The following is a 17,477-nucleotide window of genomic DNA, read 5'->3' as shown; positions in this document are numbered from 1 at the left end:
TATTAGTTTCCCTATGCTCCCTACAAATATAGATAATCTTAACAACAGCGAACCATTATATCATATACGTAATTTTATGGAAAAATACTCTCTTTTTCAAGAAATTTTCATCAAACTCAACATTTACGAGCTTTTTCATTTTCACATATCAGCAAAGCCGTGAGGCAAATTTGTGCAAGGCTATATGATCTTCGGCTTGTCTTCGATACCCTTACTTTCTTTGTCTTTATTTATGTTAAGCTGCATGAATATTATTGTTAATTTTTATGGGGCTCTTAAGTTTGAATACTTTTTGCATACCCTACCCCCTAACCCTGCACGGCCTACAGCTAAACCAAGGTCAGCTTGTTTGTTATTGTTTTCAATCTGTCAGCACCTATGTTTTCTATATACTATTCAGTTTGTATATAGATTTACATATATTGGAATTAATATATATTTCTAGTCATCTAATCTCCATTTGAGGCCTATCTCGGCTGCGTGTTTCCTGGCTATAGAGGCCCCAGACTAGGTTCGATCTGTACAGAAATAGCTGAGCGTTATTTATCATCTATTGGTCTAGGCTGAAAGGCACCCGTTTGAACCAGTTTAACCAGTTTCCGCAGGAAGATTCTCAGTCCGAGTACGGGTGCGAGTCCGTCCAACTGCGTCAGAGAGCAGCAGTCTGCGGTGTCATCCAAAAATAGATCACATATCGAAACATTAATTCTATTAAAAACGAAACAAACAGCAACACAATAATTTCATCAGACGTGGAAACCAACATTTGTGTGTCTTCTCACAAATATCGCAAAGGTTGTCCACAGACGACGCCAAGTGGCCCAGTCCCCAGACCCCAATCCCCAATACCCAGTCCCCAGTCGCAGTCTCGATGCTTTCGATACCCTAGCCAAAGGGGTATGTGGAATTGACCAATACTTTCGTTGCGAAATGCTGTCGATTTGAAATCACAAAATTAATGAAAGTAAAAACGATTGGAACCCGGAAAAAACCCGGTTTAATTTATCATAAAAGTTGAAGATCAAGCAAATATATCTATTCACACAAAGAAATGCTCGCATTTGTCCAGTTTACATGCAGAAACAATGGAATTGGAACACCGAATCATCATTATATAAAATCAAATAGAAATGCAATTCCATAATGTTAAGTACGAACTGGAATCTACTTCTGAAAGAGGGCCAGAGTCAGTTTATCACAAAAGTTGAAGACTTCTAGATTAAAAAGTGAAGTGAAGACATATTTAGTTCTTTAATTTCAGCATACGCAGTTTGGATGAGACAGCGTGGCATTTGAAATTATGATGGGGTGGCAACACTCCAGCGACAATCAACGGCGCCAGTGTAAACAAACAAACAAATATTTCTATTTACCTCACTTGATTTCATTAATTAATTTGTTATGCACATTGTGGCGTTGCCAGAATTCCTTAAATTCGACAGTTAAGTTGGCTGCGCTTCAATAATCAACGAATTGACGCTGAATTTGTGAACTTTTGTTGTGTCGAAGTCGTGTCCCTGAATTTTCGACAAATGCGCAGCATATCGAATACGTTTCATGCATAGAATTTGGACATTGTTCATGCATTAAAATATGCTCAATTGAAATAGAAAATGGTGTAGAAACATTGGAAACGAAACATAAACTCAAATGGCGCAGAAAGAAAGAAAGAGAGAGAGAGAAAGGGAGAGAGAGTCGGACAGAAGCTGGACTTAGAACAAATTTGATTTCAAGACAGAACTTGTGTATAAAAAAGTTGATTTATTTATTTTTTATTAAGAAACAATGGAATCGAAACACTAGATCATTTATATTACAGCGTTTTTCAAATTGTGGAAGTGCATAGAAAATTCGTTGAGCGTGTTTCAATTGCAATTTACTACAAATTTGTTTGCTCGTGCGTAAATAAAAAAAAAAGAGAATTAAATGAAAAAAGAAAACAATTTGTTCGATTTTCGCAGACTGGTGAAAATTGTGCGAATGTGACGCAATTCTAGTTTTCTTTTTCTTTTTTTGTAGCTTTCACGTTTCACGGAAATCGACGACTGATTATCAAGTACTTGACTTTGACTCTCTCTCTCTCTCTCTCACTCTCTCTCGCCCTCTCTCTTTCTGCGCTCACCCCACATTCAGTGTGTGCCTGTCTGTCTGTCCGGCTGTCTGCAGAGATTTATGCCTCAGGTGGAGGTCAGCCGATGTTGTCTATGACGGGGGGTCGCCGCGTTCCAGGGCCAATTGAGCACTACGGACGACGTGACAGACAGTCGGGTGCTCAAACATATATATATAGATATATACATATATATGTATGGCTGCCTAGATATATGTGTTGTCTGTGCTTAATGTGCGCATGCAACAGATGCTGTGAGCTGTACGCTCTGGAAACGAGCGGAATGGAGCGGAATGGACCAGAATGGAAAAGCAACCATGTTTTTTTCCGTTTTGTTTTTGGCATATTTCAATGTTGACATTGATGACGGCCCGTTTTCCGATCTGAGCACGAATAGCTTATACGCCATATAGCTATAAAGTTCAAGCAGATCGGTTTGTTGACGATGTCCTAAGGCCCCGGTCTGGCGTCTAATGCGTGAGTGAGAGAGAGAGTGAGAGAGAGAGATGTTTGTAGTGGGTGTTGGGATTGTGCATATCTTTGGGAAGCCTGCGGAACCGGTTGAAAAGTGTGCGTCACTTATTATTGCCAGCCCTTGTTTAGGTATTCGGTATCGTCGCCTGATTTATATGCCATTTGTCTTCCCATAGTACAGATAACTCGTTACAATTTAAATGTGGCCCGTGTCGAACAACAATTGCATTAAAGTTTCCCAACATTTGAATGCAAATTGATAATAAACAAATCAATTTGAATATGAAATACATCGGGCAACCGCAACAATTTTCGAACAAGATCCATTAATCTCCTCCCCATCAATACTAGATACACATATTCAAATCATATTTTAATTGCTCTGTTTTGTACATTTGTACAGTTTGTGCGCTCCGATCTTAGCCCCAAAGGGCTAAGGCTAAATTAAATTTGTCGCTAAGTTTGTTTGGAGGCCATTGAACCGCACCGTCACAGAGACACTTAATAAACCATGTTTAATGTTTCAGTCGATTATTTCTCCAGCCCCCCCCATCTTTTGTTTTATCATGGAATTTTAACAGCTTTTCTATAAGTATGGGAACGAATACATGTGCGCCTGTTTTTGTTTGATGCCCTAGCACAGAGTTTTGCAATTAAGTCAACAAAAGTGTGACGCACTGTCTAACCGACTTCGCATACATGCCAGTCTATCTGAACTCGGCTCTGGCTCAAGAGATATTGCTCAAATTTGGTAAAGGCATGTCTTAGACTGCAGTTGGAAGCATAAGTCGGAATGGAACGGATCGTATGGCTATGTCATGTGTGTAATATATGTGACATATATATCATATATACCGTCTATACACCGTACATGTCACACATTTTATATATGTCATATGTGTCATACAAATCATATCATAAATATATATCACATACCACATACATGCCATATGTATCATACAAATCATAAGTCCATACATGTCATTTATATCATATATATTACAATATATCATATATGTCATATATCACATGTGTATCATATTTGTCATATATTACATATGTGACTTATATCACATATGTCTCATTTATGATATATAATGCATATGTCTCATATATGATATATAATACATATGTCTCATATATGTCATATATCACATATAAATTACACATACCATCATATATCAAAAATGTATCATATATATCATATATCACTTATGTATCATATATGTCATATTTCACATATGTATCATATATGTCATATATCACATATAAATTACACATATCATCTAAATCATATATATTATTATGTATCATATATCAAAAATGTATCATATATGTCATATATTACATATGTATCATATATGTCATATATCACACATAAATCATGTATGTAATATATGTATATCATTTCTATCATACATATCATTTATGTCAGTTCCCTTTACGATCAGAGCTTTCCATAACGAAAAGGCAACTTTTGAAATTTGGATGAAATTGGACGAAATGTGCGCAAGGGCATTTGCTCTTCGGCTATCTGCAGCTATTTTCCGATATCCTGTTTAAATACCATTTCATATATATATTATATATATATATATATATCTATGCATAAGTATATACCTATGGATTTGTATTGTTTTGGGTTTTGTTGATGTTTTCTTTGATTTATTTGTTTGTTTGTTTATAATTTGCTTCTATGCAAATATAATTTGATGATGCTGCTTCCCTTTTGGTATTATAATATTTAGCAAAAATTGTTTAAATGTTTTGCTGCTTTTTGTTTATTCAGATTTCATAATTTCTTCACATTGGTATTTTGTTTATAATTTATATTTATTGCATTGCTTGAATTTACAGGAATTGTTATTGTGTTTGGCTCAATTAAAGCAAACTTTATCGATAAATTCCCAAATTTTTGTTTTTCTTTCGATTTTTCGTATTTTTCTTTTTTTTAGCTTTTGTTTATTTGTGCGAATTTTGTATTATTTGCATGTCTGGTTAGTTAATTGTTTTGTGGCTTTATTGTTGATGCATAATTATTATTATTTCTATTTTTTATTTCGATTTTAGGGGCTGTTTTTCACGCTCTGAAAACGCGCTGCTCGAACGGTAAACAACAAAAAAAAAAATAAATAAAAACCCAAACTGATTTTCAAATAAAACGCGTGTGCGACAGAGAGGCCAAATACATATAAATGCACATGGAAAGAGCGAGAGAGCAAGAGCGAGAGCGACAGAGAGAGAGAGAGAGAGAGAGCGCGCGCGAGATGGAGATATATGTGTATTAGGCGATATATAGCTAAGGCTTCGATTCAACGGATAATCGCAGATTTCGTGTGTTAATGTCGCGGCTTGAACTTTAAAACTGGGCACAAAAATTCAAAACGAAAAAAAAATTCAGTTTCAGAAATTTCGCATTGTTTAGTGCGCTGTGCGAGAGCCACTCGAATGCCTTATTGTTGTTGTTGTTGTTGTTGTTGTTGTTGTATTTGTTGTATTATGTTTACTCGTATTATAATTTGTTGCTGCCGCGGCGGCGGCTGCGGCTGCGGCAGCGGCAGCGGCTTCTACTGTGTAGCTAGGTGCAGCAGCGCTGCCTGCCCTGCCCTGTTTGCCTCCGATCTGCCTCCGATTCGCCAGATTGGAGCGCTCAATGAGCTTGAGTGTCATCCACTTAGGAAGCGCCAACCACTGAACTCGCCACAGCCCCAACAACAACAGCAACAACAATAGTCGGAACTACTCGACTGACGTATACCCTAAACAGGAGCCAAGCTAAACAGGCTTCTAGCTTCCTTCTACACACACTTCTTCCTTCCAGCTGTGCCTGAGATTGGACAGACTAAAACAACTCCCATATTGATCAGGCATATATAACATATCTATGCGTTACATACGTTTGCAGCGAATCATAATAGCCGCTGCACCTATTTTCCATAGGTCGAGGGTATAACAATGAGGGCGGGATTAGCTGCGCAGGCGCAGGCACAGACGGAGGTCGCTGTCGCTGTTGGCGTCGACGTCGACGTCGACGTTGCCGTGATTATAATACAATGGACGATAATGCGAGCGATCATGTAAATTAGATTTGTCTCAGTCGTCGACGTCGACGTCGGCGCTGATGTTGCCCGTTGGCTGACGACATGCACGTTCCGAGCCGAGCCGAGCTGAGCTGAGCCAAGCTGAGCTGAGTTGAGCGGCAAGCTCCAGAGCCAGCGGCGAGGCAACAAAAACAACAGACGCCTCAAATGATTTCCTTTTCTTTTCTTTTTGCCACAACATTTATTGCATTATTTCGTTCAAGTGCTGCTGCTGCTGCTGATTCCAATTATTTTCTATGCTTTTTTTTTTTTTTTTGTGAATTTGATAAAGTCTAAGCACAAATGATATCAAGTATGCGCGCTGACTAACTAAGTACGTGGAGCGCAAGATATGTATGGGAAATTTAAGTATGCTCTTCTGATTATACACATAAATATAACATATATGTATATATATATATATATATAGGCGGCAACGACAGCAGCTAGTCGAAAAGAGCGTAAACAAAAAAAGAAAGAATACAGAAAAGTATAATAAGCAGATGAAATCTCAACGAAACGCTGTGGCAGCAAATTGAATTAATTCAATTAATTTGCATTGTAAGTACATATGAAAATGGCAGAATTGTAATATAGAAATTGTGGGGAAGCAACTAACTAAACGAGTGGAGCTTAAATGAATAACGTTTTGTGGTTGTGCCAAGTACCACTCATGGGCAATTTGTGCAGATTGTGAATGCGCACAATGTGCTGCTGCGGAAGGAAATGAAAGCAACATTTTGCGGCTAGATGAAATTACTTCAATTGCGCTCTTTTCAATATTTCAATTAATATACGAACAACAATTTAAAATGCGCGCGCGCTAATTCTTCTTAACGCACAACAAAAAGCTCGCTGATATGATATATACAACTATCGATTTGAATACAACACTGTGTGCGATAACTGCCTCGAATATGCACGCACGCTGTGCAACACTGTGTATTGTGCATATCGATAACGATTCGCTGCCATATCAAGCATGGCCGCTCACCGACTGTCAAAGGTTCTTTTCCGGTTTCGTACACGACGAAGGAGGTACGCTGAATTGGCAAAGCCGCAAATAAATTTTTAAACATCGCCTTAACATATATATATATACGAACAAAACGCGTAAAATATAAAAGATCATAAAGTGCTGTTTGCTGTGCGCATGAAATTGCAATGCTTATGCAGATATAAACAGCCACAAATTGACTGCAAAAATTGTGTTATTTTTTTTTCTGTGTACATACAATACATATATGTATTTTTTTTTTCTTGTTGAAGTGATTTAACGCATTGGCATTTACCATATATATTTTGTAGATATTAAACAATGGGCCGTTACTCACGTGAGCCAGATAACGCCACCAAGTCGTGCAAGGCGCGCGGTCCCAATCTACGTGTTCACTTCAAGGTAAGCATTCTTGGAAAGATGGTTCCTTTGCGGATGCAGACGGACGCCAGATATGTTGTTGACATTGGCAAAACTCTGCTTAGGCCTTATTGTCCGTGTGCGTGTGTGTGTGTGCGTGTGTGTGTGTGTGAGCGAGCGTGTGCAACATAAATCAGTGAATCGTCTGCCAAATTAAATGCAGGTTTTCACTTTTGCATTGTTGCTAGATCAATTTGGACAAGCTCATCAGCTGAACGCGGCGATAATATAAAGACCACGTCGCGCTCTTCTAAAGTCTTGTTCACAGCCCTAATTAAAGCCAACTCGTTGGTGGCGCACTTTAATATGTAAAATGCGCGCACTTTAAAGCGTGCCTTTTCAGTTCAAGTGTGCCCAAATAAAATGTAGCCATGTTAAAACAGCGGCGAGCAGCGTTCAATGTGATCGTCTCTACCTGTAGCATGGCACAAGGCTCAAAATCTAGGATTTTTTGACTAATTATAATTGTCATCGGACAGTCACACTGGAAACAAAAAAAAAAAAAAGAAACGGGCGCATTATGTTTGTGATCGTGCATAACCAAGCGATTATTTAAATGCATGCGCCCATAGCGAAAACTTTCAGGCATGTTAAAACAGCGGCGATTAGCTTTTAATGCAATCGTCTCTACCTGTAGCATGGCACAAGGCCCAAATATTGAATATATATTGAGACTTCCGCGATGATAATTATCGAAGCTGGCGCATTATGTTTGTGATCGTGTATAACCAAGCGATTATTAAAATGCTTGCGCCTATAGTGAAAATATATAGTCATGTTAAAACAGCGGCGATTAGCTTTTAATGTGATCGTCTCTACCTGTAGCATGGCACAAAGCGACACACACGCACACACATGTATCAATTAGTCGATTGACGCTTTTCAAACATTCAGTAGCATTGTTAACATATTCTTTTCTTATTAGAACACGCACGAGACTGCACAGGCCATCAAGCGCATGCCCCTGCGTCGTGCCCAGCGCTTCCTGAAGGCTGTCATCGATCAGAAGGAGTGCGTGCCCTTCCGCCGTTTCAATGGTGGCGTTGGCCGTTGCGCCCAGGCGAAACAGTGGAAGACCACGCAGGGTCGTTGGCCCAAGAAGTCCGCCGAGTTTCTGTTGCAGCTGCTGCGCAATGCGGAGGCGAATGCTGATTACAAGGGACTCGATGCCGATCGCCTAGTTGTTGATCACATTCAGGTGAATCGCGCACAGTGCCTGCGTCGTCGCACGTACCGTGCCCATGGTCGCATCAATCCCTATATGTCGTCGCCGTGCCACGTCGAGGTCATTCTGTCCGAGAAGGAGGAGGTCGTCGCCAAGGCAGCCGATGATGAGCCCACAAAGAAGAAGCTCTCCAAGAAGAAGCTGCAGCGCCAAAAGGAGAAGATGTTGCGTTCTGAATAAAATGTGTTCTGGAACGTGGGCAGTGGCGGTGTACGTCGCCAGCCGCCAGACGCCCAGGCCGGTGTTAAACAACTGAAACAAACGTCATTTTTTTTTTTTTTTCAACAATACAAACATAAATTTACAGTTTCAATATGCTCGTGTGTGTGTGTGTGTGTGTATTTAAGAAAAGGAAAGCAACTGCAATATCATATGCAAAAACTCGACTCAATTTGCAAGTTAAGCCCAAAATGATGCTTCGATCCTCTCCGATTTGTTAATCTGGACTAGCAGCGGAACCGCAGCGGGACGCAATAAAAATCATTATTACTTGTATTTCATGGAGGACTTCAATGGCATCATCCGGGATGTATTCCCTGTGCAATTGGCAGCTCCCTGGAAACTCACGCGGTCCATAAAATCTCACGTCACATTTAACATAGATCCTTGGCAAATAAGAAAACTGAAAGGGAGAGGCGGAGAGGCTCATGGAAAACTAACTCACAATTGCTGCCGTTACATCCAGCTTTATGGTTTTCCATCGATGTGACCAGCCCAAATGTACATCAAGCGCATTTGTTTGGCTTGTGCTTGCAGTCTGGCAACGCAGCGCGTCCAGTGTTGCTCTCATTTGAAAATGATGTGTATACAATTGCACAGAGCCTAAAACAGCTGTTGCTATTTTCTAAACAGCTGTTCGAATATTGACAAGCAAGCAGTCCGTTGTGCAACACTGTTTTGGTGCTGCCTCACTCGCACACGCAGCAAGCATTTGCCGCCTGGACGTGAGTGTTGACTTGGTGCAAAGACAGAGAGAGCATGTTAGCGAGCATCAGTTAGAAAGAGAAAGGAGAACCGGCTATCTATGGAATGTGGCATATATATATTTGCATTTCATATAAGCAAACTAACATATTTGTGGCTAAATACTTGTTGGTTAAATGACTTGTTTTCAATCTTGGACATTCGAGTGGACGGAATTCATTTGTTGGCCTCGCCCAGTGGCCGTTGGAGCAGCTTGTCGCTGTTGGCCGCACTGAACTGTGGCTTGCGACGCACGATCTTCGGATTGGGATGCTTCTGCTCGACAATGTGCTGCTGGAGCTGCTGCTTGCGCATGAAGCCCTCATCGCAGACAATACAGGCATATGGCTTGCGTATGCTGTGCACAAAATGATGCACATTGCGATTCTCGGCGCGACTGAATTGCTTGCCACAGATCTGGCAGCTGTAGTTCTTCTCGCCGCTGTGGCACAGCAGATGCTTCAGCAGATTGACCGCATTCGTGAACGTCGCCTCGCAGTGCTCGCACTTGAGGTCGCGCAGCTGTGTATGCTTCGACTTGATGTGATTCTCCAGCAGACGTTTGCGCTTGAAGCTGCGCTCGCACTGGCCGCACTTGAAGTTCGCCTGGTTCTGGTGTATGGTCAGCAGATGTGTGCGCCAGTTGGCGCGCTGTGCAAAGCTGGCGCCGCACAGGGCGCATTTGTATGGCCGCTCCCCGGTATGGACGCGCTCGTGCTCCTCCAGACCCTGACGGCGGGCGAACGTCTTGCCGCAATACGTGCAGCTCAGGCTGTTCGGGCGTGCAACTGCGGCAACTGCAACTGCAAAAGTTCTTAATTGGTTTGCGATAAAACGGTACGAGATTGCGCATCACCTGGCTGCTGCGAGCTGAAGCTTTGCTCGTCCTCTGTTTCGGAGCACTTGTCCACGGAATCCGTTTCCTCGGAACACTGCTCTATCAGGTCCATATCTTCAGAGCATTGCTCAAGCAGTTCGCTTTCCTCGAAGCACCGATCCACAATAGCACAATCCGTTGACGCCGAACGATCTTCTTCCACAAGGTCCGACTCCAAACTGTTGTCGTCATTGAGACGTGCCTCATACAGCCGGACTGTGCGTTTGTGCAGCTCCGTTATTTCCAGGCGTGCCGCCAACAATTGACGCGCCATTTCCTCATAGTTGAGCAGGCTCACCTTGCAGATGCTGCACACAAACTGCCAGAAAGGTGAGCATGGTTTAAGAATCTCTTTTCTTTTATTATTATTATTATTATTATCATAATTATGTTGTTGCCCAGCCCAGCTCTCACCGACGAGTGCAAGTGCTCCTCTTGCAGCTGATAGCCCAGCACCATGGCCAAGATGTTGGCCAGGGTTTGCTGCTCGTCGCCCGACGCATTGCAGCGCTTTTCGAACATGTGCTCGTACACCTTTCCGTCCGCGAAGCTGCAGTTGCACAGGTAACAGCGACGCATTTTCAATTTAACAGTTTAGCTGCGGTTCGTTCGTTTGGGAAAATGCGGCGTAAATTCATCTCAGACAATTGGCCAATATTTGCTCTCGAATCAGCTAATTGCAATTTATCGATAAACGATAAACATGCAAAATCGTTTGCCCGGCATTAACAAAACGAAAGTTGAACAAAAAATAAATGAATGTTTCAAACATTCGATTTATTGCTGTCGCTTTTCGTATTTCAACATTTGTTTCATCGCGCTCAATTCAAAATTTTAAACATTTAACATCAGCATCAAGTAATAATACATTCAATACTGGCGCATTTGTCTTGCATGCGCCAACAAATTGCGTATTTGGCTGTCTCGAGTGCAATTTTTTGAATTCCCAATTTTTTTTTTATTTTATTTAATAATTTTTATGCAATATATATATATTTTTTTTATTGATTTTTCAGCCCCGCATTAAATCGATAAGGCGCTTACAACAGTGTTGCTTAAAATGCCAAAAATTTAGCACACATGCGCGGCAAGCTGGTCACACTTGTCGATGAATCGCATTAAATTTCGATAGCAAGCAGCGCACACATCGATAGTCTAAATAGAAAATATAACATTGCCAATTCGATTGCGGAGTTCTACGGTAAAGTGCCGGAACAATTGCGCGTGGTTACTGACGCCTGCCAATTAATTCATTAATAATACAAATTAAACAACAATCGAGTGTTTGCGAACGTGTGTATTGGTGCGTACTACTTGTTGTCGCTCACAAACGGTATTGTTTTTTTTTATTTTTTTGTTTGTTTGCTTTTTTTTTTTTTTGTTAAGTGCATCTGAAAGCGAAATCTGTGAAGTGCCGCTAGTTTTTTTTCGCGCGTTTCGTTTAATTTTTTTTTTGCCTCATAATTATTTTGCGCTTTTTGGCGGCCTCTGACCGGCGCCAGTGTGTGACTTTAACGGAGCATTTTTGGTGCGTTTGGCGGCAGCAATAACAATTCAATAAAAATAAACGACAAGTTCTTGTTTACTTCCAATAAGAATTCGGCACAGCAGCAGCAGCAGCGGCAGCAACCCCAACTAGAACACAAACAGCGGCAGCAGCGGCGTCAACTAGGGGTTATTTTTTCTTTGTATATGTATGTGCGTGTGTGTGTGCGTGCTTCTATTGTTGCATTTGCTGTGCTGCTTTTTGTTCTAAACTAAATAATGTACACATATACATGTATATGTATATATGTATGAGAAGCTGAAGATGAGCTCATGATAAGGTGGCGCGTTGTCTGCTCTCAATATTTATGTTTTTTATATCACACACACACACACACACACACACGCACGCACGCACACAGCACATATCAAACATACTCCCATCAGATTGACGTCGCGGCGCAGTTACTGCGCTGCTGCGCCACCCAAATGCTTCAATGTTTGCGTCATGCGACCGCCACCAGACCCATTCTATGGGACGCCATTAGATATTGATGTTGTTGCTGTTGTTGTTGTTGTTGTTGTTGCCGTTGTTGTTGCTGTTCTAATTTTATATAGCGTGCGTTTTGCTGTGAGTAGGTGCTTGAATTTTGTTTCGTATGTGTGTTTTTTTTTTTTTTTTGTTTTTTTTCGTGCGTATCAAATTGAAACAAAATAATTCAATTATCACGGGAATAATTTTTTTGTTTTATTTTTTTATTTATTTTTTTTTTGTGTGTTTGGTTTCTAGTTTTGTTTATGCGGGAATCTTGATAAAAATAATTGTTAATGGAAATATGTCTGTGCTGGTGTGTTTTACCCGTGTGTTATCCATATAAATTGCCGAGAACAAGTTGTCGTTAATGTTGTTATTGCTGCTGCTATTGTTGTTGTTATCGTTGTTGTTTTTGTTATTGCACTGATTGCTGTTGTTGACGCTGCCGCCGCCCCAAAAGCAAACGCAAAAGCAAAACAAAGTAAAAGAATGAAATGGAAGCGTGCTTGGCCGCAATAGGAAAAAAGTGTAGCATACTTTCCGGCGGCACAGGAAACACTCGTGGCACAAAAAGTGTTGCCTAGCACTCGGGCTGGCAATTGAATTGAAGCTCCGCTTCATTTATATCGGTTTTGTTGCTCGCTTTGTTGTATTTATGCCATTTTGTTATTGTTGTTGTTTAGCCAACACACATTGTGGAATAGCTGCCATACGCGAAACGTGCACGCATTTAAATATAACATCCAACAAGGAGGACAGCCCACAACAGAGTCTTCCAGCATGGGCAACATACACACAACGGGCCCAAATGAGGCTTTAATTGTTTCAGGTGAGTTTCTGCCATAATTACGCACCATGGGCAATTTTCGTATATATATTAACATAAACATACAGCAGGGCGGGGCCATAAATACAAAGAATAAAACGGACTTAGCTCCGCTTGCCTTTGGGTTCGGTTCGTGAAACTGGTTCACGATTGGAACGAACCAAGCAAGCCTGCCCTTTGATTTGGTTCATTTTATTTTAAGCTTCGGTTCATGGTAAACAAATTTTGCTGGGAGTTTCGGCTTGCAGTCCTTATTGTGGGTTATTTGTAAAATTTGTAGAGATAAAAAGAACATAAACTTCGATAAGCACAACACGCCTCGCGGCTTACGGTTCGAATCGTAAACTTTGGTTCATCACATTTATTGAAATGAATTTTATTTATAAAAATATGTAACTTAGCGTACTGAAACTCTTATCGTAGGTATCAAAGTCTTGCAATAATGTTTGCAATTGATAAACATTTTTTTGATAATACATTTTTCGGGCTTAGCTTACAATTTGCCTGTTCTTTGAACCGGCTCAAGGTTCAGCTTTGAGTTCGTCGACTAGTTGCAACCCAGATGCTATTAATGCTGCCCATTGTGTGGTCTTAAGCACTTGCACATATACATTTGCACATTTGCATATGTATATGTATAAATTTTCTCTTACTTCTTTCCTGCTGATTGCCTCCCTCTCCGCCCTTTAGACAAAAATTTCAAATGCAGCAATTAAGTAAAACCAACCGCATTGTTGACAGTTGCCAGCTGCCACGATTCGTGCTGCATACTTTGCGGCGCTTAGCCAGAAATCGCCTGGCGTGCTCATTATTTCAATTATCCTCGAGTGGGGTGTATTAACTTTTCGAAAGAAGTCTTTTAAAGCTTCTACATCAACTGCAGATCGGGCTTGTTTATAAATTTCCAACATTTCTGCACATATAATATGTTTTTTATACCCTGAACCCATTAAAAAATGGGAAAGAAAGGGTATTATGTATTTGTACAAATGTGTGTAACTGGGAAAAGGAAGCATCTCCAACCCCATTAAGTGAATATATTCTTGATCAGCATCAATAGGCCGTCTGTCTGTCCGTTCGCCCGTCTGTTCGTCTGTCCGTTTGTATAAGCTCACGGATTTTAGAATTTTTTGAGCTAGAAACTTGAAATTTTAGCTGTAGGTCCTCCTAGTGCCTGCGCAGATCGAGTGTGTGTCCGATAATCGATATTTAACTCCGTTTCCAAGCAATCGATATCGACATTTTGTTTTTAAATATTAAGAGCTAGAGTCACCAAACCTAATATGTTGCTTCCAAAATATATATGTATGTCAAGTATATATATATATATATATATACAAACGATTCTTACTATATAGACATATAATATGGTAGTCGATCTTGATAAGATGTGGCTTATATATAAGAAGCATGGTTGAAATACTAAATGCCCGAGTTGGTCAAGTTGTCTGCATAAACAAAAAGTCTTCCCACTGTTTGATCGATCGTTCCCATGGCAGCTATGTGATATAGTGCTACGATCCGACCATTTCTGATATATGTACTGCCTGATCTTTATTGACTCGCAGATGCCTACTCTAAGTTATAATACCCGCTACAAGAGTATACGAAAAGCCAGGGTATCGTCGGTTTGTTGTTTCGCTTCTCTTGTTACGCGTGCGTTGCGAAAAAAGTAAGCCTCCTGCTGATGCATATTGAAATTTTTGTACGCAACAATAAAATCAACAACAAGGAGCAGGCTGACAACCACAGGGACAACGGGCACGGGCACCGGCATCGGCACAGCCTTTGCGTACTGATAACCACTTGTAAGCACACACCCCATGGCTGCGAGGCAGCTCATCTTGTTGCCACCCGCGCCCCACTCTATCGTCGGCTAAACAATTCGCAACCCCCCTTTGAACTGGGGCCCCATGCTACGTTTGGGTACAGCCAACAGCATCCGCTGGCAAAGTTTTCAGTTTCATGTTTTGACTATTTTATGACTGGCGACAGAGTCGAAACCACCCCGTTGGATATTGCGGCTGTGCCTAGTCGAAAGTGTTTCAACCCTCGTCACTTGGGACTGGGTGAATGCACTCTGCGGCCGGCCGGTCAACCCCCAGCTAGGGCTTGGTCTTGGGCAACGGGCGTACGGGGCTTCGGGAGTAGCTCTCGTCCGTCTCTCGTTAGGCGATTTCATTTAATTAACTTGGCCGAAGCAAACAACAAACTCGGAGCACTTCTGGCGTTACCCTTTCCTCAGAGCTCAGAGCCAATCGGCCCTTATCAGGTCGGCCGCCTTCTCGCCGATCATAAAGGCCGCTGCATTCGTGTGGGCGGTGGGCGGGAGAGGGATGACACTGGTGTCGACCACGCGCAGCTTGCGCATGCCGTGCACCTTGAGCTCGGGGCTGACCACGGCGGTGGCATCACTCGCCGGACCCATGCGGCAGGTGGCCACCTGGTGGTGCAGCGTGTAGGACAAGGTGCGTATCGAGCAGCGCCAGTAATCGTCCGACCCGAACGGCTTGTCCTCACAGCCGGGCACGGGGCGATCCAGGATACGAGCGCCGATAGCCTGCAGAGCTGGCATCTGGGCGATGCGTATGGCCTCCTTGATGCCATCGAGCAGCTGCTCCACATCCTGTTCGGCCGAGAAGTACTTGGGATCAATGCGTGGCCATTCGAGCGGGTTGCGATTGTGCAGCCAGAGCCGGCCCACAGACTGGGGCTTGAATTGCATGACGAGAAAGGTGAAGTGATCCTGCTGGTGCCTGGCCAGATGGCGATACATTTTCTTATAGATCTCACCCTTGAAATTGGCGCCCTTTGTGAGCGCCGTGCCCTCATCGCTGGCCAGGCTGCCGTCCACCTGAATAAGCTCAATGTCGGGCTGATTCTCGGGAGTTTGCGCCGTTGGCACTTTTATGAAGGTGAGCGTCTCCACGCCCCCGATGCTGGACAGCTGCGTGTCCGCGCGACCAAGCGTAAAGTCCTTCAGCGTGGACACCGACAAGCGCGAGCTGAACAGCGTCTGGCCCGTGGTGTTCGTCACAAAAGTGGGTCCGAAGTGGCACATGTGATCGTAGAGGAGCTTTCCCACCGGCAAGGCCTGGACCACTGGCACCCCGATGGCACGTAAATTATCTTCTGGTCCGATGCCTGAGAGCATCAGGAGCTGCGGCGAGTTGAAGGCGCCCGCCGACAGGATGACCTCCTTGTGGGCCTTAAACGTGTATTTTTGCTGCCTGTAAACCAGTTCAATGCCCTGCGCCGACTTGGTGGCCGCGTCGAGAAGGACGCTAGTCACGCGCGTAAAGGGAAAGATGTGCAGATTGGGCCGCAAACCGTGCACGGGGCGGATGTAGGCAGAGTAGGCGCTGTGCCGACGTCCATTTTTGGTGTTGGCCTGCACGTAAGACACGCCTAGTTGTGACTCCCCGTTGTAGTCGTTGCGCGGATGACCCGCCTGCTGGGCGGCACGGACATAGGCGTGCGCCAAGCTGCTGCGATACCGCACATCCTCCACGCTCAACGGACCGCTGTGGTTGTGGTACGGCGACTGCTCCAGGCCTAGGAGCTGGGCGGACTCGCTGCGCAGGAAGTAGGGCAGCACCTGGTCATAGCTCCAGCCGCGGTTGCCCCGCTCGGCCCAGGCATCAAAGTCGCGCCGATTGCCGCGATTGTAGATCATGAAATTAATGGAGCTGGTGCCACCCAGAACCTTGCCCCGGGGCAGGGCGCACTCCTGGTTGTACATGCCGCGACAGGCGCGAGGTTGCGACACCGAACGGTAATTCCAATTGGAGGCGGTCAGCTGCAGATGCCCGGCCGTCAGGGGCGTCAGGTGTAGAATGTTCTCCACGCCGCCCGCCTCTATGAGCGCCACCCGCCAGTCGGGATTCTCGGAGAGACGTGCGGCCAGCGTGCAGCCAGCGGCGCCGGCGCCGACTACAATAAAGTCATAGCTGGCCAAATTTTGGGGTACTGCAAGCAGTTGACACATTGAGTTAAGCAACAGCTGGTTCGGCCTGGTCTTACCGTTAGGACGCACCGACTGCTCCAGCAGATTGACCAGGCCCAGCTGCTGCAGCTGCTCCAGCAGTCGGGGATCCGCTTGAGTAGCCACAGCCAGTGTTGTTAGCAGCAACAAAAGAAACATTTCACTGAAGCCGACGACACGGGACTAGGGCTTATAAATCTGCTCAGCGATCACAATTCTCAGCTCGGCGCTTCTTAAGTCTGAATTGCGACTCGTTTTATATTTATTATATATTAAATACAAGTACAGCTAAAAACTCAGGTGCTGTACAAAGGCCTAAATACCCTGTGTGAATAGCTGGTAAATGAGAGTAAGGATGAGCAAGGAAAGCTGACTCGACGGATTCCTTTAGGATAAGTAGAAAAAGTGAGACGAAGAATTCCTTAAGAATTCAGGGTAGCTGCCACCGAAAATATAAATGAACGTTTAAGTAGGTGATGCAAGTATAGGGAGAATATATT

General features: G+C 43.2%; 4 protein-coding genes across 10 annotated transcripts in view; 2 read left to right on the top strand and 2 right to left on the bottom strand.

Annotated features, from left to right (window-relative positions):
- Positions 1-6,638: 6,638 nt before the first annotated feature.
- LOC6633768 (large ribosomal subunit protein uL22) lies at positions 6,639-8,619 on the top strand. The gene is made up of 3 exons (XM_002056918.4): positions 6,639-6,702; positions 6,973-7,063; positions 8,007-8,619. Exons 2-3 carry the CDS (start codon positions 6,983-6,985, stop codon positions 8,484-8,486), a joined length of 561 nt encoding a protein of 186 aa, XP_002056954.1. The 5' UTR covers positions 6,639-6,702; positions 6,973-6,982; the 3' UTR covers positions 8,487-8,619.
- Positions 8,620-9,329: 710 nt separating this feature from the next.
- On the bottom strand, positions 9,330-10,838 carry LOC6633767 (zinc finger protein 771). Of its 2 annotated transcripts, none has more exons than XM_002056917.4 (3): positions 10,561-10,838; positions 10,126-10,465; positions 9,330-10,072 (listed from the first exon to the last, which is right to left on the bottom strand). In XM_002056917.4, exons 1-3 carry the CDS (start codon positions 10,723-10,725, stop codon positions 9,447-9,449), a joined length of 1,131 nt encoding a protein of 376 aa, XP_002056953.1. In that variant the 5' UTR covers positions 10,726-10,838; the 3' UTR covers positions 9,330-9,446. The 2 variants fall into 2 exon arrangements, with proteins under 2 accessions (XP_002056953.1, XP_015025606.1); XM_015170120.3 differs by having other exon boundaries at positions 9,330-10,066; positions 10,561-10,837.
- Flo2 (flotillin-2) overlaps positions 10,574-17,477 on the top strand; it is a 121,312-nt gene continuing 114,408 nt past the window's right edge. For 3 of the 6 annotated variants that reach the window (XM_032440722.2, XM_032440721.2, XM_032440717.2), the window contains exons 1-3: positions 10,574-10,710; positions 11,163-11,479; positions 12,850-12,995. In XM_032440722.2, the coding sequence (XP_032296613.1) occupies positions 12,947-12,995 (49 nt within the window). In that variant the 5' untranslated portion in view covers positions 10,574-10,710; positions 11,163-11,479; positions 12,850-12,946. The remainder of the gene's footprint in view (positions 10,711-11,162; positions 11,480-12,849; positions 12,996-17,477) is intronic. The other 3 variants (XM_032440723.2, XM_032440718.2, XM_032440719.2) reach the window with 2 other exon arrangements.
- Positions 14,437-17,136, bottom strand: LOC6633766 (glucose dehydrogenase [FAD, quinone]). Its single transcript, XM_032440635.2, has one exon. It carries the CDS (start codon positions 17,134-17,136, stop codon positions 15,241-15,243), a length of 1,896 nt encoding a protein of 631 aa, XP_032296526.1. The 3' UTR covers positions 14,437-15,240.

The sequence above is a fragment of the Drosophila virilis genome, chromosome X (assembly GCF_030788295.1).
Source record: "Drosophila virilis strain 15010-1051.87 chromosome X, Dvir_AGI_RSII-ME, whole genome shotgun sequence".
Classification (NCBI taxonomy): Eukaryota; Metazoa; Arthropoda; class Insecta; order Diptera; family Drosophilidae; genus Drosophila; species Drosophila virilis.
The sequence above is the reverse complement of the archived record's forward strand: the minus strand, read 5'-3'. Positions and strand labels throughout refer to the sequence as shown.